The following is a 21433-nucleotide window of genomic DNA, read 5'->3' on the forward strand; positions in this document are numbered from 1 at the left end:
TGTCTCCTCAGTTCCGAAACGTTTACTGAGTGTTGTTAAAAGGAAAGGCCATGTAACACAGTGGTGAACATGCCCTTTCCCAACTACTTTGGCACGTGTTGCAGCCATGAAATTCTAAGTTAATTATTATTTGCAAAAAAAAAAAAAGTATGAGTTTGAACATCAAATATCTTGTCTTTGTAGTGCATTCAATTGAATATGGGTTGAAAAGGATTTGCAAATAATTGTATTCCGTTTATATTTACATCTAACACAATTTCCCAACTCATATGGAAACAGGGTTTGTATTTCTGACGCTGAAAACCATCCCCACAGCCTGATGCTGCCACCACCTTGCTTCACTGTAGGGATGGTATCAACCTGTTGAGCGGTGCCTGGTCTCCTAAATTCGAACATAACGTCGGGCATTAATTTGGAACACACAATTAGGGGGCCGTGTGTAAAATGTGAACATTAGCTAAAAACATGGCCACAATCAAGCAAAACATCCTAGCGAATGAGAAATTAAATGTGTGATCCTCATTAACCATTTGTCTAGTGATTACTGGTGTAAAACTATAAAAATGGCATCCATGTTTGCATGTCTTCCAAAGCATTTTGATGACACTCCATAGGGAGACACCACAAATGCCATTCACGCAACACATTGTTACTCATCCAAACATGGCCGCAGGAAAAGAAAGGGAAGCCCGCTAATGGGCAGAGTGATAACAGATGGGCAGACATCTGTAGCAGGGAACACTCTTCACAGAGGCTGGGATGAATCCCCCTCCTGCTTTGGCGTCATCCCTGCACCAGCATCTATCTGTCATCCTCTCCCTTCCAGCTGCCGCCAGCCAATGAAAATACTGCATTCCCCTTCCTCTGAGCATACCTATCGCCCATTGGTAACACGGGAGAAAGTGACCAAACAACAGGTCTGCCTTCTCGAAAACAAGGGTTGGGTATTGCTTGCATATTGCCCAATACAATATCAAATCCAGGGCTTGGGGGCGTGGTCAATGACATCATCATGTATATGACTTTGTGATCATTTTGACTGGCAATGATGGATACATTTTCTTTAAAGGTAACCCAGGCTACACTATACTCTGCCCTTCCTGAATGTTGATATTTAGTTATACAAACAGTCTTTTGAATTAAGAATGAAGAAAATAACTTATTATTGATATTCTCCACAATGAAGTTAATGTAAAACTAAGCAGAGCACACTGAGAAAAGTACATCAATATACACATTGAGTGCAAATACATGCAGGAATCACGTTAAATCAACAACACAGTTTGGAATAAACTGAAAAAAGCAATACAAAACAGGATGAAGGTTGGCTCGACTAAAGCCGCTAGCTTAATGCTAACGTACAATGGACTCGCTCATAGACAGGCTAACAAAAATTAGCAGGGCCAATCACAGGGCACATATAGACAAACATTCACCCTCACATTTATACCTATGGACAATTTAGGGTCTCCATTTAACCTAACATGCATATTTAACCTAAAATGCTAATTTTTAGAATGTTGGAGGAAGCTGGAGTACCCAAAGAAAACCCCACAGGCACGGGGGAACATGCGCCCGCCACACAGATGTCCAAACGGAGGTTCGAAGACGCACACGGCGTAGAGTTAGACATTATTTTTCGGTAGTAATGTCTAAAAAAAAAAGAGGGTGGTTTTAACAGGCTTGATCAAGAGATGCATTAAATAACTTGAATCACCTTTTTACTGAACTTTTTTTTTCTTTCTCCTTCTGCCAAGTGTCAACTACGGTGTGCACGGCCAGCTGAAGCGATTATGGTCAGGCTATTCAGATGCACTTTTTTTGTTTTTTATTTCAAAATAAAGCATAGAGGAACATTTTTACGATATTTTAAATGTTTACCAAATGTAGTAGTATGTAAATAATAGACTATATACAGTATGTTCATTAATGCAATATATTACTAAAAGAAGCCATATGTAATAATTTCATGTCAAGTCATCATTAAATGGCCGTAATACGTCAAAAGGCATTAATAAATAATGTTCTTTTCGAATACCTCTATAACTGATAACAGTACCGTATTTTTTGGAGTATAAGTCGCACCGGAGTATAAGTCGCACCCGCAGAAAATGCATAATAAAGAAGGAAAAAAATATATATAAGTCGCACTGGAGCCCGGCCAAACTATGAAAAAAACTGCGACTTATAGTCAGAAAAATACGGTAGTTCAGCCGGGATATGCTCATTTCAAAATTAGATTTATAGTGCCGAAATCTTGTTATTGTTTTCATTTCGATGTCCCGCCCTCTACCGTTTGACCAATTAGAAAGTCCGTGAGTGTGTCACATCCAGGTTGCCAGTTACGCACCGCCCTCTTTGTCTGGCTACTGCCACTGGTAAAGTTCCTAAACATGTAAGACGTTAGTAAATCTAAAAGGCGTCGTTACGATTCTCAACTTAATCATTACAAAGCCAGGAACAAAACGAGGATTTGTATCGGGGATGCCTTTGAAAGATGGATGCGATTGAACGCGGAGAATAATTTTTCATCTGACGCCAAACTCGCTAATTTCCTCCTTGATAGGTAAGTCAGGCATTTACGTCTTCTTATTGATTGATTGATTGATTGAGACTTTATTAGTAGATTGCACAGTACAGTACATATTCCGTACAATTGACCACTAAATGGTAACAACCAAATAAGTTTTTCAACTTGTTTAAGTCGGGTCCACGTTAATCAATTCATAGTAATTATTACTTGTAATAAATGGAAATGGCCATTTCGTAAGTAAACTATATTGTCCAATACAGTCTATGATCTTGTCAAACTTTGTTAGACAAGATCATAGACTAAGAGTGATAACAGATGGGCAACGAATGCTTAGTGTGATGGTGCTTAGCTCCTAGTGTAATGCTTAACATGCTAGCCCGGGGAAATATATGCCCATTAGCCTGTATATCGATGTGTATTCAAACTGACGGTGCAAAATATATTTTTGACAAATAAAACTTCTGTGGATATGGGTAGTGTCAGTGCCTATTTCGTTCTCAATATGCTGATACGCTGAGGAAATGGGTTTCAACATTAGCACGACTGTCATCATGGCAATGTGAAACGTATAGAGACAGCCAAATCACATGATACAAGAACTCCGCATTTGTGTAGCCCATACTTGCCAACCCTCCCGGATTTTCCGGGAGACTCCCGAAATTCAGCGCCTCTCCCGAAAACCTCCCGGGACAAATTTTCTCCCGAAAATCTCCCGAAATTCAGGCGGAGCTGGAGGCCACGCCCCCTCCAGCTCCATGCGGACCTGAGTCCGCTTTCCCACAATATAAAGAACGTCTACAGTAAAGTAGTCCGTCTGCCGTAAACAGCAATGTTGTGACACTCTTAAACAGGACAATACTGACATCTAGTGCATTTGATGAAAGCACTTTTGTGCGTGCCACACAGCAATGCATAATCAGAGAGGGTGTTCAGCATGGTTAGAAAGATAGTGACAGAGAATAGAACAAGGATGGACAATTCAACCCTTAACTCAACAATGAGTAGATGAGTGTTATGTGTGTGTATACAGTATGTGTAAATAAATGAACACTGAAATTCAAGTATTTCTTTTATATATATATATATATATATATATATATATATATATATATATAGCTAGAATTCACTGAAAGTCAATTATTTTATATATATATATATATATATATATATATATATATATATATATATATATATATATATATATATATATATATGAAATACTTGACTTGGTGAATTCTAGCTGTAAATATACTCCTCCCCTCTTAACCACGCCCCCAACCACGCCCCCGCCCCAACCACGCCCCCCGCACCCCCCCCCCCCACCTCCCGAAATTGGAGGTCTCAAGGTTGGCAAGTATGGTGTAGCCTAAAGCATACCTTGGTAAAATGTCTCCTCTTTAGTTTTGGGCGTACATTAGGCTGCTAAGCATGCTCTACTTATTTGCACCAGTATAACCACTGCTAGTGTTGGTTGTAGTTTGTTTTAGTCTTTGTTTTCTGATAGTACTGACCATAAACATATGATTACCATTTGTTTTGATATTGTACGCAGGCACGACGTACTTCTTCCTGAAAAAAAAATCCTAATTTCTGTGTAAAATGTGTTGGTTAGAGATTTGTTATTGACAAAACACTTCTCGTAAGAGGCAGTGGAAGTTTGAAGTTCCTTGGAGTAGCTCAGTCGACCAAGCTGGATGCGGCTGGGTATCTGGCAACCTCAGTCAGAGAGAGAGGGAGGGAACAACACAATTTTGACCGTGATGCAGTACCATTTCTGACCCACATTATTACATAGGGCTCCTTTAAATTGGTTTTCATGTAAAAATAAATACAAATCATGTTGAAATAATACCCTATTTTTAAGATGTGGCATATATTTTGCTTTGGCGGTGTGCCACCATCCAATGCATGCTGTAGGGATAGGGGTACATTTGTCCAGTTCTCTGATTGGTTGCCTTTTTGCCACAAATATAACGCTGTATGTTTAAACATGCATAAGCACAGAGCAGAAATCTGAGCGAGTGTAGAAAAAAAAAAGTTTAATGTGGGACGGCGTGGCGCAGTGGGAGAATGGCCGTGTGCGACCCGAGGGTCCCTGGTTCAATCCCCACCTAGTACCAACCTCGTCATGTCCGTTGTGTCCTGAGCAAGACACTTCACCCTTGCTCCTGATGGGTGCTGGTTAGCGCCTTGCATGGCAGCTCCCTCCATCAGTGTGTGAATGTGTGTGTGAATGGGTAAATGTGGAAGTAGTGTCAAAGCGCTTTGAGTACCTTGAAGGTAGAAAAGCGCTATACAAGTACAACCCATTTATCATTTATCATTATTATAATGTGCGGGCAAGGCTTACTCCAATCAGCAGATGTCCTGTTATCATGATACCGATTAGGTCAGGGGTCGGCAACCCGCAGCTCCGGAGCCGCATGCGGCTCTTTGATCACTCTGATGCGGCTCAGCAGCTTACTTGCTGAACCCCCCAATTTTCCCGTGAGACTTCCGGATTTCAGTGCCTCTCGCAGAAAACTCCCGGGATTAATATTAACCGATTTTCACCCTTACAGCTATAATAAGGGCGTGCCATTATGGTACAACATTAGGCGCTCTCTATAATCTGTATTAACAGCGTGCCAGCCAAATACTTGTTATATAATATACATCTTCTGCCTGCACACGTACGTGACAGCAAGGCATACTTGGTCAACAGCCACACAGGTTACACTGACGGTGACCATATAAAACAACTTTAACACTCTTACTAATAATGCGCCACACTTTGAACCAAAACCAAACAAGAATGACAAACACATTTCGGGAGAACATCTGCACCTTAACACAACATAAACACAACAGAACAAACACCCAGAATCCCATGCAGCCCTGACTCTTCCGGGCTACATTATACACCCCTGCTACCACCAACCCCCCCCCCCCCCCCCCCCCCCCCTCTCTGTGCGTCGGTTGAGGTGGGCGGGGTTTGGTAGCGGGGGTGTATAATGTATCCTGGAAGAGTTAGGGCTGCATGGGATTCTGGGTATTTGTCCTGTTGTGTTTATGTTGTGTTACTGTGCAGATGTTCTCCCGAAATGTGTTTGTCATTCTTGTTTGGTGTGGGTTCACAGTGAGGCGCATTATTAGTAAGAGTGTTATAGTTTTTTTTATACCGCCACCGTCAGTGTAACCTGTGTGGTTGTTGAACAAGTATGCCTTGCTGTCACTTACGTGAGCAAGCGGAAACACCATACAACGTGTGGCTGATCAGGCACGCTGGTTGTAGTGGGTGCTAGATGCTGTACAATCACGGTACGCATGACGCTGACAAGCGCCGTTCATTTAAAACCCGCGTGCCGCACCAGCTTTCAAATTCCACATAAAGGTGTGGGCAGCGTGTCTGAGACCCCTGGTTTACACATAGCACAAAGCAAAAAGAAAACTTTGTATGCAGTGTTATTTCATTTAAAATTTAAAAAACATTTTGCGGCTCCCATTGTTTTCTATAATTAGCGAAACTGGTCAAAATGGCTCTTTGACTGGTAAAGGTTGCCGACCCCTGGATTAGGTAGTTATCTAATCAGTTATGGCCATGTCTGCCGCATGTCAGATGAACGCCTACCAAAAATGCTCCTGTACGGTGAACTGCACCAAAGCGCTCAAGCGGCTGACAGCGGAAACGCTTTAAGGACACCCTAAAGGCCAGTCTCAAGGGCTGTGGTCTGGACCCAGAGACATGGGAAGCCGATGCCCAACACCGTTCAAACTGGCGCTCTGCAGTCTGACATGGTGTAGCAGACTTCGAGGAAAAACGCATCCATGAAGCCGAACAGAAGCGACAGCTCCGCAAGACCAGAGACAGTTCCTCCCTCTCTGCCAGCCACCCCACAGCCACAACCTGCCCTCACTGCAGCCGGTCATTCCGCGCAAGGATTGGCCTCATCAGCCATCTTCGCACACACAAATCAACGTGAAGTCACCTGGTCATCTTTGAAAACGAAGGACGAACATGATATCTTTAACGTCATCGACCGAAAGGGTTGCCAGGCATGCGGTACTCCGCTTCTACCAAGAGTCCGTCGTGTGTCCAGCAACAACCGTTCCGTCAGGACAAGTAGGCTCCCCCAAATCCGAGATCTTGTCAATTTCGTTAAGGAGGCCAGTTGATCAATTCCATTAATTAGATTTTGGAGAGTAGTGCAAAAAGAGGCCACAAGAAAGTAGAAACAAGACAAAACAAAGAAGCATAGGAAAGCGTCCGCCTTCAGTGAGTGCCATGTAACTTGGTACACCCCTGGTTTATTTACATATATTATTCTGCTCTCTCTGAATGTTGAAATTAAGTTTGGCAGATGAACGTATGGCAAGCATTGCATGGAAATGAGGGACAGACTGCTCCTTTTTTTTTGGTCTGGGAGTTTTGGTACACGACATACCAAAAACTAGAGAGAAAAAAAAGACATCTTTTTTTTCTTATGTAAACTTCCAAAGATTTAAATCTAAACCCACAGATCAGCAGAGGGGAAAAAGAGAGAAATGATCGCCATCAGCACCGGAAACTTGTGTGGTATTTCGCTTTTTTATTATGGCCAAGAAACAAAACCATTAGCTTTCGGGTGCAGTCAATAACCATGCAGCAGAAAACATTCCATTAATTTGAAACCACAAGCAATATTGCCAAGTCCCCCACCCCCACCCCGCTCTACTCCACAGCAGTCTTTACTCCAAAGACTAAAAAGTGCAAAATCACTGCTGCTGCTGCTTTCCTGACAGCTCATCGTAAAAGATGTAAGTGAGGGAAGGGAGATGCAGGGGTCAGAGCACTGACGGACAGCTAAGTCAGCGCCCAAAATCTCCAGCAAGAATGGGAATTGTGCAAAAAGGCAAAGCAAACGGACTGAGCAGCACCATAAAGCTAAACCACCTTTGCTTCAGAATATAACGTTTTTTTCGAATAAGTTTTCCCCAGTTGCCTCCTCCTTATATTAACAGTGGATGTGAGCCCCTCTAACCCCGGTCTCATTGATCCATCAGACCGACTCCCAGTGCTGGATTGATGGGAGCTAGCGATGCCTTCCCTTCCCCTCCCCTTGGGAGATTTATGTGCACACCAGATTGCCCATCATTCAGCGGCTGTGCTTACCGGGTCCCGGGCAAGATGCGAAAAGCAGGACGTTTTATTACTGAGGCTTTGATTCAACCAGTGGACTCCACCCACATGACTGATAGGATAGGACTCGATTGGGTAGCTGGTACAGTCAAAATTAAATAGACTGCGAGCCAATGTAGCCAAGAAATGCTGTGGAAATCACTTCAAAAAAGTTCAATATTATTGTATTTTGCAACAGTTTTTGACTTGTTTCACATATACAATGTAACTCCACTAGGGATGCACCGGAATGAAAGCCAAAAATAAGAACACCAAGGCAGAAAACCGAAATACCAAAATAAATGATTGTGCCAATTATTATTATCATTGCATTTATGGCTATGGCTGTGCAGTAACCTAACTAAAATCAATGCATTGCAATAATAATAATAAACAAAATCATGTTTATATTAATATGTATCCTTCAAAGAATAAACCAGTTTATTTACCACTGGTATTCCAACAACATAAAATAAAAACAATATATTTTACAATAATTAAATAATAATGGACACATACTGAATGGTGCCAGAGACAGAATTGAAGTGCATGGGAGTACTTTCCTATTCTCTGGGGTGTTGTTCACATAATCAGGATGGCGATCAAAATGTTTGGATTTTAGGTGATTAAACCCGACTTGGAGAATGTCTCCACACAAGACCCCATCTCTTGCAGTGGCATTTGCTTCAAGACTGCGAGGAAAGCTCAGATTCCTCCTTAACTTAAACAAATAAGTCAGTGGTTCTTAACCTGGGTTTGATCGAACCCTATGGGTTCGGTGAGTTGGCCTCAGGGATTCGGCGGAGCCTCCGCCAAGGAGGTAAAGACACATCCGACTTATCGTGTAAATGAAAAAACTTCTCCCTATCAGCGTATTATGGACCCAACAATGTTCCCCCCTAATTTTCCATCTGATTTGCAGGTTGTTTGATTGATCGATTTAAACTTTTACTAGCAGATTGCAAAGGAAGAGAATACATTATATGACATAGTACAGTTCACAGAATACAGTACATATTCCGTACAATTGACCACTAAATGGTAACACCCAAATAAGTTTTTCAACTTGTTTAAGTCGGGGTCCACATTAATTAATTCATGGTAATGTGTGTAAGGTGTGTAATTTGTTGTGGAGTTCATGCACTGTGTTGGTTTTGTTCTTTGAACAAGGTGATGTTCATGCACGGTTCAGTTTGTGCACCAGTAAAAAAATATATGACTTTTTCTTGAATTTGAAAAAAAAAAAAAAAAAAAATATTTTTCACTAAAGAAGGGTTCGGTGAATGCACATATGAAATTGGTGGGGTTCGGTACCTCCAACAAGGTTAAGAACCACTGAAATAAGTTCAAAAATATACTGTTGTGTTTACATTTCATTGACTAAATATGCTTTGGGATACAATGTTGATGCTCAGCGTCCAAAGGAAGCGTAGAGTGCGTTGTTCCACAGCAGCCAAACACGACAGTCATTGGATAAATGCTTGACTTTGTCCCACCCAATGGACGCTTAGCATCTCTGGGAGTCTATGGACAGTGGGCTGTCCTCATGGACGCTGGGCTTCCACATGGTGATTGGATGATCTGTCTGAGACTGACCCTTATTAGACCTTTATTGATTGACGGCAAAATGAGCGAATCAGCGATTTTGAAATATGAATCACAAAGGGAGCATTTTCAAGTTTTATTTTGTTGTTCTGAGTTGATCTGAAGACTTATTAAATCATTTTTGTGATTTTGAAAATAATATCTTTTTCTGGTGTTATTAGAGACCGTATTCAAATGACATGACTTTCTCATGTTTGGTGCTTATAAGCAGGCTTTATGACACAAGAAACACGTCAATAATGAATAAAGCAAAATATGTACTGGACAAAAAAAATCTCTTCATATTCTCTACTGCTCGTTAGTGTTACCATATCAGAGTTATTGTGCAGAAATAACTACAGAAGTACAATTCATTCATTAACTGTGTTACAAAAAAGATCAGTTAGAATAATACATAATATTGGATATAGAGAACAGTCAAACCCTTTATTCATTGAATCAAAAATACTGAAATTCCATGATATAGTGAAATTGCAAACAGCTAAAATTATGCACAAAGCAAACTATAATCTGCTACCCAAGAAAATACAACAATTCTTCTCAACAAAAGAGAACTATAACCTTAGAGAACATTTTTACTTAAAACATTTGTATGCATGTACAACACCTAAAACCTTTAGTATATCAGTATGTGGAATTAAATGTTGTAATGGATTAAGAAAAAAAAATCAAACAATGTACTAATATGATCTAATTCAAGAAACTCTTCAAACTTAAAGTGTTTACAAAGTACAAAGAAGAACCATGATAAATATTCTGAATTTATTTCATCCATCCATTCATTTTCTAGATAATAATTTATCTCACCAAATGAAATAAAACTTACGTCACTGATTATCATTTATTTGTTTGTTACTTATGGAGTGTATTGTGAATAAATTGAGAATAGGAAGTGAACAAAAGTGTCAGCAACTGCTATGTAAAGGAAAAGGGGTAGGATTAAATAAGCTCTGTTTCTTCCTACTCCTTTTCGACCATGTTGAACAGAGAAACTGGAAATTGGGATGTATCATGTTGTCGAAATAAAATAAACTCAACTCAACAGTACATTGTCTATCTCAACATGCAGGCTCATACTGTTCCACTCCAGTCCCACAGAATAGAATATGATTATCAATGAGGATGGATGTAGGGAACATACAAATCCCTTGTTCATTAAATATAAAATTTACAGATATTGTACACTTTAAATCGCTAAGATTATGTACAAAGCAAACAACTACAAGCTATCAGAAAAGGTACACCAATTGTTCTGATCAAGAGAGAAGAAATAAGCATTGGAATGCATATACAACATTGAAGGTATTTAGTGTATCTGTAAGTGGAATAAAATGTAGAATGGATTAATAAGTAAGCAACCTAAAAAAATGTCCCAATATGGCTTGGTTTAAGAAACAGTATAAATATATGGGATACCAAAAGAACAGGGCCTGAAACCATATCAGACACTAAACCAGTGGCTCTTAACCTGGGTTCAATCGAACCCTAGGGGTTCGGTGAGTCGGGCTCAGGGGTTCGGCGGAGTTCAAGACACACCAGACTCATCGTGTAAATAAAAACTTCTCCCTATCGGCGTATTACGGATAAGGCAACAGCAGAAGTCAGACTGATTTGCAGGTGTGTGATTTGTTGTGAGTTTAGGCACGGTGTTGGTTTTGTTCTTTGAACAAGGTGATGTTCATGCACGGTTCATTTTGTGCACCAGTAAAATGGTAACACTTTAGTATGGGGAACATATTCACCATTAATTAGTTGCTTATTAACATGCAAATTAGTAACATATTGGCTCTTAACTAGTCATTATTAAGTACTTATTAATGCCTTATTCGGCATGGCCTTATTATAACCCTAACCCTCTAACCCTAACCAAATAACTCTAAATTAAGTCTTTGTTACTTAGAATATGTTCCCCATTTTAAAGTGTTACCAACAACATATAACTTTGTCTCGAATTTGGAAAAAAAATAAAATAAAATTTTCACTAAAGAAGGGTTCGGTGAATGCGCATATGAAACTGGTGGGGTTCAGTACCTCCAACAAGGTTAAGAAGCACTGCACTAAACATTGGACAGGTCGGATCAAATAAGCTTGGCTTTTTCCTACTCCATTTTGGACATGTTTGATTGTTTAAGTGCATGTGCTGTACATTTTTAACATGATCCAAATTAATTGCATTGTATAGGATGTTGTAATGCAGATCACAAAGTAGGGATTATTGCTTCGACCACAGCTTCATCTGCTGTACACTGACTTGATAAAAGCGGAATATAATGGTGAAAGGTCAAAATGTGTGTACAGTGTTAATAGCGAAGTAATCTCTGATCAAACAACCACACCTGCGAATCAGCCAAAGGATGTGGATCAGGATCAGGATCAGGATCAGGAGGTGGTGTGGGTAGGGAAAGTACTGACTCGGTCGGGGCAGTGCCGAATGAGCTTGTTTGCAGAGGCAAAGGATCGATTCAAAACCGTGCGTGTTGGTACTTAAAAAGCTTACCTTTGTTGTTGTAGACATCAAGGTAGTTGGGTGCGGAGAAAATGGTGATAAGCGACGGGAAGCCAGTGGTCTGACTCTTTCTGTACATGCGATATCTGGCAGAGAAGAAAAAAAAGAGACCAGATGAGTGTCGTTCAATTTGATAGGTTGCTTCATCACTGGGGATATGATTAGTGTGTTTTTTTTTTTTTCACCACAGTGTTTGTCTAATAAGGTGATGCTTCAGTGTAGGGAGTCATGATGACACCCCCAGGAGAGTGAATCCCCATGTTACCCTCCCAAGTAAATTGTGCAAATAACTTTTATCAGTGCTGACATTGTGTTTTGCTCTGTATTTTTAGCGACTTGCGATTTATGCACTACAAAGCATCCTTACAGAAACTTTTTTGGAATCAGTTTTTGTTTTAATGCAACGTTTTTAAAGCACGAGATTGCGGCTTTGTGCCGTTCGGGGGCTGCAGTCTCATGTGATCGGGTGTCCCATGTGACCATGCTGTGGGAGTGCAGCGGTAAACAAGCGCATTCACAGAGTGCTGACCCACGCTGAGGAGCAGATGAGCCAGCTGCAGTGTAGAATAAGCCAGAATGTTTATTCCAATCCAAAATGGCCACTTTGCAATTTAAATACATGCCAAAAATTGGTCAGACTTGCATGAAACTGGACAGAAAACCCAGACTTGGACTTGATAAAGATATTACATTGTAATTGTAAATATATATATATATATATATATATATATATATATATATATATATATATATATATATATAAAATAACAAAATGAATTGTTTCACTATTTTTTTTATTTAAAATGTCCCCCATTATAGAAAATATTTTTTTCTTTTTCAATGATGTTATGAGAGTAATTTGCTTGCTTTTTTTATCTTAACTGTCCTGGGCATGGAGCTTACACAAGCTTCACAGGTTGTCTCTGGAATCTTTTTCTACTACTCCATGATGACATCACAGAGCTGGTGGGTTGTTAAAGACTTTGCATTACATTTAAGGTTGCCCCACAGATAATCAATAGGTATTACGTTCGGAGACATGCTAGGCCAGTTCATCATCTTTACTGCTTGTCTCGGAGGCATGTTTGGGATTGGTCATGTTGCTATTCGGCTTTGCAGCCCACCCTGTCCATCAGTATGTCACAGAACAGGATGGCATTCAGGTTTGCATCAATAAACTGGAGCTCCCAAGCATTCATGCAGCCTCAGACCATCCTCCGGTGAGGATAACCCCTTACTCCTTCAACTTTTGCAGCAAAGCCGGCAGAACTCATACGTGTCCAAAAACCACCTATGGATAAGATGTTCAGCATGAACACTCTACTTCTTTGGTCGATCATGGCGAGGCCTGTTCTGAGTGGACCTGTATGGTCTTGGCTGCCGTCCTATAGATCAGTTTTAGGTTGTCGGAAATGGTCTTATAGTCTAAATTCTAAGCTATAATACAAATTGTTGCTCTACGCACTATACGGATGTTATAGACACTAAAACAAGGGTCACCAACCTTTTGGAACTCAAGTGCTACTTCATAAGTAAACGAGTAACACTAACCAACGAGCAATAATGTTGTCACGGCAGTAAGTCGGACCCGTTTCCAGTGAGGGTTGGACTCCGCCAAGGGTGCCCTTTGTCACCGATTCTGTTCATTTATGGAAATAATTTCTGGGCGCAGTCGAGGCGGGGCGTTGAGGGGATTCGGTTTGGTGGCTGCAGGATTAGGTCTCTGCTTTTTGCAGATGATGTGGTCCTGATGGCTTCATCTGGCCAGGATCTTCAGCTCTCACTGGATCGGTTCGCAGCCGAGTGTGAAGCGACTGGGTTGAGAATCAGCACCTCCAAGTCCGAGTCCATGGTTCTCGCCCGGAAAAGAGTGGAGTGCCATCTGCGGGTTGGGGAGGAGACCCTGCCCCATGTGGAGGAGTTCAAGTACGTCAGAGTCTTGTTAACGAGTGAGTGAAGAGGGAATCGTGAGATTGACAGGCGGATCAATGCGGCGTCTTTAGTATTTCGGACACTGTATCGATCCGTTGTGGTGAAGAAGGAGCTGAGCCGGAGGGAAAAGCTCTAAATTTACCGGTAAATCTACGTTCCTATCCTCACCTAGGGCATGAGCTTTGGGTTATGACCGAAAGGACAAGATCACGGGTACAAGCGGCCAAAATGAGTTTCCTCCGCCGGTGGCGGGGCTCTCCCTTAGAGATAGAGTGAGGAGCTCTGCCATCCGGGAGGAGCTCAAAGTAAAGCCGCTGCTCCTCCAGAGGAGCCAGATGAGGTGGTTCGGGCATCTGCTCAGGATGCCACCCGAACACCTCCCTAGGGAGGTGTTTAGGGCACGTCCGACCGGTAGGAGGCCACGGGGAAGACCCAGGACACTATGTCTTCCGGCTGGCCTGGTAACCCTTCGGGATCCCCCGGCAGGAGCTGGACGAAGTGACTGGGGAGAGGGAAGTCTGGGCTTCCCTGCTTAGGCTGCTACCCCCACGACCCAACCTCGGATAAGCGGAAGAAGATGGATGGATGGATGGACAATCAGGTTATGCACCCATGAAGCACACAAATTAGCTCTGTCAGGTCAGGATGAAGCTGGGTGACAGAGAGACCACGGTTTTGACATAAATGTCAATCGCTGTTGCTCTGGAGCTCAATACAATATTTGCACTTTGTGGGATAAGGATGATTGTGAGAAAGGTGAGATACCAGTCCAGAATTACAGGGGTAGAGCTGTTTAATAATCTCAAGGAAGTTGGGAGCACAGTCACCAAGAAGTGCATTAGTAAAACACTTTGCAGTGTCCATCAGGTTCCTCTGCTCTAGAAGACACATGTTGAAAGTTTGCCAATGACAACCTTAATGATTCAGAAAAGGCCTGGTAGAGTCTGATGTGGTCAGATGAAACCAAAATGTAGTTTTTGGGCATTGACTTAAAGTGTTTGGAGTCATAGACAATCTGAACCCAACACCACCCCACTGTGAAACATGAAGGTGGTAACATTCACTTTGGGACTGTTTCTCTTATTAAAATCCTTCCTGAGATGATTGGAAGAAAGGTGAACAACTTCAAACCTCTTGCAAATGTTTCTTCACCAAGTAGAAGTCAAATTTTTCCTGGGATAAAATACTTTTTACTATTTTCTAAATCAAATTTAAATGATCTCAATCTCTATTAAAATGAATCTCTCATAAAAGATCTGCGGGGTTCTCATGTTCAGAGAGTTGTGTGGCTTTCCTACTAAATATAAAGGCAAGATCAAATGCAAAAAATGGCGCACGACCGTAAAAATTCTGGTGTATGAAAGTGTTGGCACGCATAAAAAAAGTTTGACTGTAGACGTCTGCATGGCTTGGCACGCCCAGACCAGGCTCCCTTATAAATATGCAAATCATTTGGAAAGTAGCCATGTGACTGAGGGTGGCAAGCGCTGCCCAATGAGGACTCAGTAGGAGGTGCTTCTTTCTCCTGCTACAGAAAACAGCACACAGGCTAAAACAAATATGGTTGGGTATCTGGAACAAAGTGCAAAGAAGATGGATGTACAAACCCCGTTTCCATATGAGTTGGGAAATTGTGTTAGATGTAAATATATAACGGAATACAATGATTTGCAAATCCTTTTCAACCCATATTCAATTGAATGCACTACAAAGACAAGATATTTGATGTTCAAACTCATAAACTTTATTTTTTTTTTGCAAATAATAATTAACTTATTTCATGGCTGCAACACGTGCCAAATTAGTTGGGAAAGGGCATGTTCACCACTGTGTTACATGGCCTTTCCTATTAACAACACTCAGTAAACGTTTGGGAACTGAGGAGACACATTCTTTCCCATTCTTGCTTGATGTACAGCTTAAGTTGTTCAACAGTCCGGGGGTCTCCGTTGTGGTATTTTAGGCCTCATAATGCGCCACACATTTTCAATGGGAGACAGGTCTGGACTACAGGCAGGCCAGTGTAGTACCCACACTCTTTTACTATGAAGCCATGTTGATGTAACACGTGGCTTGGCATTGTCTTGCTGAAATAAGCAGGGGCGTCCATGGTAACGTTGCTTGGATTGCAACATATGTTGCTCCAAAACCTGTATGTACCTTTCAGCAATAATGGCGCCTTCACAGATGTGTAAGTTACCCATGTCTTGGGCACTAATACACCCCCATACCATCACAGATGCTGGCTTTTCAACTTTGCGCCTATAACAATCCGGATGGTTCTTTTCCTCTTTGGTCCGGAGGACACAACGTCCACAGTTTCCAAAAACAATTTGAAATGTGGACTTGTCAGACCACAGAACACTTTTCCACTTTGTATCAGTCCATCTTAGATGAGCTCAGGCCCAGGGAAGCCGACTGCGTTTCTGGATGTTGTTGATAAACGGTTTTCGCCTTGCATAGGAGAGTTTTAACTTGCACTTACAGATGTAGCGACCAACTGTAGTTACTGACAGTGGGTTTCTGAAGTGTTCCTGAGCCCATGTGGTGATATCCTTTACACACTGATGTCGCTTGTTGATGCAGTACAGCCTGAGGGATCGAAGGTCACGGGCTTAGCTGCTTATGTGCAGTGATTTCTCCAGATTCTCTGAACCCTTTGATGATATTACGGACCGTAGATGGTGAAATCCCTAAATTCCTTGCAATAGCTGGTTGAGAAAGGTTTTTCTTAAACTGTTCAACAATTTGCTCACACATTTGTTGACAACGTGGTGACCCTCGCCCCATCCTTGTTTGTGAATGACTGAGCATTTCATGGAATCTACTTTTATACCCAATCATGGCACCCACCTGTTCCCAATTAGCCTGCACACCTGTGGGATGTTCCAAATAAGTGTTTGATGAGCATTCCTCAACTTTATCAGTATTTATTGCCACCTTTCCCAACTTCTTTGTCACGTGTTGCTGGCATCAAATTCTAAAGTTAATGATTATTTGCAAAAAAAAAAAAGTTTATCAGTTTGAACATCAAATATGTTGTCTTTGTAGCATATTCAACTGAATATGGGTTGAAAATGATTTGCAAATCATTGTATTCCGTTTATATTTACATCCAACACAATTTCCCAACTCATATGGAAACAGGGTTTGTACATAGCCAAAAAAAAAAGAGCATTTGAAAATATAATCGCTGCAACTGTCCCCTTTCTTTGCCGCGACTGTGTCCCTGCCGAACATTTCCATATCAACGTCAGTTTTGAGACATCTCACCTTTGCCGTGAAAAAGAGCGTACGGCAGGTTTTTGTGCATACGCAAGCTTTGTACATGAGGCCCCTGGACTGTTCATATCTTTGTATGGGGACAAACTTAAAAGTCAGCATTTTTCCCCACTGTAATTCAAATTTGTAAAATATACTACAACATGGAAGGAAATTCTGTGTGAAATAACAATAGCAGAAAATATTCCCATCATAAGAAAATACATGCATCCATTACTGTAAGCAAGCAAATGAAAAAGCATTTTTTCAACAAGAGCTAAATAAATCATTCCCACTATATTACACTTCCTTTACACACTGGCTACATTTTGTTTTTGTGCCACACCACGGAGCAAAGACGCTCACAACTCACCCGGCATCCTGCGCTTCATGGGCCCGGATGATAGATAATAAATTATTGTGATGTAGGAAGTCGCAAACGGCAGGATAGCTGCAGAATGAATAAACAAAACAAAAGCACAAAAAATGAATTCAGTTTATTTCCATATCAAGAAAACAGAGACATGACTGGTAAAAATGATCAAGGCTCCAACATGCACCCATTCTGTAAAGTACTGCCAGTGGGAACATTTTCTAATAGTGCAATTTATTTTAAATGCAAGCTTAAATGTCAAGTGTGACACATGAGTCACCATTTTGTGAAAAGGGAGAGAGTAAAACAAATTGCTTGTGAGTTAAGAGTGTTTTATGATCATGCTAAAAAATCAGAGCAAAGGCCTAAAACCCCACTTTAACTCCTTAAAAGGGAACTGCACTTTTTTTTGGGGGGGGGGGGGGGGGGGGGGGGGGGGGGGGTTTGCCTATCTTTTACAATCATACAATCATAATGAAAGACATGATGACGGATGGATTTTTTTGTGCATTCCGACTTGTAAATAAACGTAAATAAAAGTCTGCGCTCAGCGGAGCCAATGGGAGGTACTCTATTTCGCCCATAAATTCCAATAAATAACCATCAACAATACTCCAATTATATTTTGTGACTTGAATATTAACCAAATATTAGTGATATTGTTAAAATAAGCGCTAATGCAAACAAACTATTTACAAGTCTGTGTACAATTTCAACATGATCGACTGGTGAGGTGTTTCCTCGTTTCCTTTCCCCCTGGAAGTTTATTCTAGATCATAAATCATGCTTGTCACCTTGGACAGAAGAAGGCTGAGGACGTATTCCGACAAGTTGGTACACTTTGACAGCCATTTAGGACCCAAAAATGGCGAGAACGACACGAAAAGACGCTTGGGCCAGTCACCCCGTTTCTTTGTGATGATTATGAGTCATTCTTCACATAAGTGGAAATATATGAATATCCCAGCAATCGGCATCTTAATGACAGCAGACATTGTACAGTAAGTGATGATTTATTATGTTTGTTGGCTCTCATTAAGTCTGCAGTGAGTAATAATCAGTGATGAAAAAAAAAAAAAAATCAAACGTCGTGATGCGTTTTTGAAATTAATTAAGTTAATTGTATGCTTAAAATGAGCAAAATACGTAAAAAAATAAAAAAAATACATATACCGTATTTTTCGGAGTATAAGTCGCACCTCCCGAAAGTGCATAATAAAGAAGGAAAAAAACATTAGGCAACTTTCATAAACTATGAAAAAAACTGCGACTTATAGTCTGAAAAATACGGTATATACCTGTATATATATAAAAAATATAAATAAATGTGCCCGTTACTACATTACATATATACACATATACATATATATATATATATATATATATATATATATATATATATATATATATATATAAATATATATATGTATATATACTTACATCATGTATATAAAACCTCAATGGAGGTGTTGGATGTTTTTTTAAGAGCTTTATAGGCAGAATAAAACGACTTCCATAGGCGCCATTGTAAGTGGACTTTTGAAAAAAATAACATCCATCATCATGTCTCCCCAAATGATCGTGAACGATAAAGAACATTCCAAAAAAAGTGAAGTACCCCTTTAAAACTGCTGTATGTCACCAGCTCAAAATTACACTTTACCTAAAAAATATAAAAGCACTACCAACAGCTAACATATGTTACCAATAGTAGTTTAATCAAAGATATTTAACAAATACAAGTCTATATTTGTCCCAATCAAAAGTTAAACTTTGTCAAAATTCCCCACAAGGTGGAGGAAATGTTTAGATTTGATTGGTTTTCATGAATGCCCACAACACGTGACCACCCACAGAAGAGATCTTTGCGAATGAAATGATGTTAAAACAGATGTAATGGCCGAAATGCTGCTGTTAAACAAGTAAGTAAGACCACCGGCATGACAAAATCACTCTAAACACCACCTCTTTGAGCATGTGTGCACATAGGAGGGATGCATGGTTTGAACCAGGAAGAGGGCGAGTCGCGATTGCAGCTCTTTGGAACACAAGCAATCTTTAAACATCCACCTAATGATGACATACAGCAGTTTTAAATGGCAAGTCATTGTGGAATATGCTTAGCGCAGCCGTTCAAAAAGTTGATTATTGATTTCGAAACAGGATTTGAAAGGTTATTTGGCGATTTGGAGCATCGAGTGTTATTGTGATTAAAGTCTGTGGTGCTGAGAGGCTCTCTCTTTAAAGTGAGCCCCGATTGTCCCATAGGTCCCGACTGCTGATGTGATGCCAATTACCGTCCGTCTTCTGAGAGGAAGGGGACACTGATGAAAACAAGATTCCTTAGGAATTTGGAGCACGTAGCAGAAGGTTAAGCTAAATGCTGGTACAACACAAACATGGAAGTGTCACATCGCTAATATAAGGTAAAAAGGTTGCAAGGATGTTGAAGTAATGCCAGTACCTACATCCTGACAACTTTGAATGTAACTCCATAGATCGCTACGGTTTACCATTGTTGCTTAAAGTTTATGTGTGGTTTAGAGATGTGACGTTCATGAACAAACAGCTCTTTAAACGGCTGTCAAAGCGAACGTTGAGAACCGATTCCCAGTTACTATCTTATACTATTCTGTAAATTACTACTAGAGATAAATGCGTTAAAATGTAATATCGGAAATTATCGGTATCGTTTTTTTATTATCGGTATGGGTTTTTTTTAAAGTTTTTTTTAATTAAATCAACATAAAAAACACAAGATACACTTACAATTAGTGCACCAACCCAAAAAACCTTCCTCCCCTCATTCACACTCATTTACACAAAAGGGTTGTTTCTTTCTGTTATTAATATTCTGGTTCCTACATTATATATCAATATATATCAATACAGTCTGCAAGGGATACAGTCCGTAAGCACACATGATTGTGCGTGCTGCTGGTCCACTAATAGTACTAACCTTTAACAGTTAATTTTACTCATTTTCATTAATTACTAGTTTCAATGTGCCGTATTTTTCGGAGTATAAGTCGCACCGGAGTATAAGTCGCACCTGCCGAAAATGCATAATAAAAAAGGAAAAAAACATTATGCAACTTTCATAAACTATGAAAAAAACTGCGACTTATAGTCCGAAAAATACGGTAACTGTTTTTTATTGTTTTACTTTCTTTTTTATTCAAGAAAATGTTTTTAATTTATTTATTTAATTTTATTTAATTGTATTTTTTTTTTAAAGTACCTTATCTTCACCATACCTGGTTGTCCAAATTAGGCATAATAATGTGTTAATTCCACGACTGTATATATCGGTTGATATCGGTATCGGTTGATATCGGTATCGGTTATTAAAGAGTTGGACAATATCGGAATATCGGATATCGGCAAAAAGCCATTATCGGACATCCCTAATTACTACTCATTGTTCACTAAAAAGATTAGTTTTCACACTTCTAGAACACTCTGGTAGGGCTGCAACGATTCATCTAAGAAATTGATTAATTTGATGAGAAAAAAGCTTTGATTTGTATTTTGTTACTCCGATGATTCATTTAATGATTTATCAAATCCAGACGGCATGGAATACCTGGAACATCAAATAAGCGGACATTGTTTCTGCAAAAGTGCTCCAATAAAGCGCACATGAGAGCGGTACATCTACTGTGACGTACGGCATGTTGCGGGTGATGCGGCTTGTGTGGCGGCAAAGTGCCGAGAGAGATGGCACAAGAAGAGGGAGAAAGAGAGCAAAGGGCCCAAAGAAGATGAGAGAAGCGGTCATTTAAAAGTGAAAAAGACAAACTGCGTGGTGAAATTTTTGTATGGTGTGACGGAGCTAGCATTTCTTAATAGCACTACATCAGTGATGCAGCACGTTACAAGAAGGCACCCTTCATATTTAAAAGCAGTAAAACGCCAAAACCCATTTGGTAGCTTAAACCATCTTAGATGTTTGACTTGTATAACCAATGTTTTATTCAAACACACGTGGGCATTTGAGGATATGTTAGCATCTACAGTTTGTATGTTAACACTAGTGTTGTCCCGGTACCAATATTTTGGTAGCGGTACCGGTACCAAAACGTA

At 40.3% G+C, this 21433-nt stretch overlaps 1 protein-coding gene across 1 annotated transcript in view; it reads right to left on the minus strand.

Moving 5' to 3' along the window:
- LOC133606753 (protein phosphatase 3 catalytic subunit alpha) overlaps nucleotides 1-21433 on the minus strand; it is a 211463-nt gene that overhangs the window by 34552 nt on the left and 155478 nt on the right. The window contains exons 7-8 of the mRNA XM_061961063.2: nucleotides 17348-17425; nucleotides 11773-11867 (exon numbers count right to left, since the gene is read on the minus strand). Of these exons, the coding sequence (XP_061817047.1) occupies nucleotides 11773-11867; nucleotides 17348-17425 (173 nt within the window). The remainder of the gene's footprint in view (nucleotides 1-11772; nucleotides 11868-17347; nucleotides 17426-21433) is intronic.

Source organism: Nerophis lumbriciformis, linkage group LG05 (genome assembly GCF_033978685.3).
Source record: "Nerophis lumbriciformis linkage group LG05, RoL_Nlum_v2.1, whole genome shotgun sequence".
NCBI lineage: Eukaryota > Metazoa > Chordata > Actinopteri > Syngnathiformes > Syngnathidae > Nerophis > Nerophis lumbriciformis.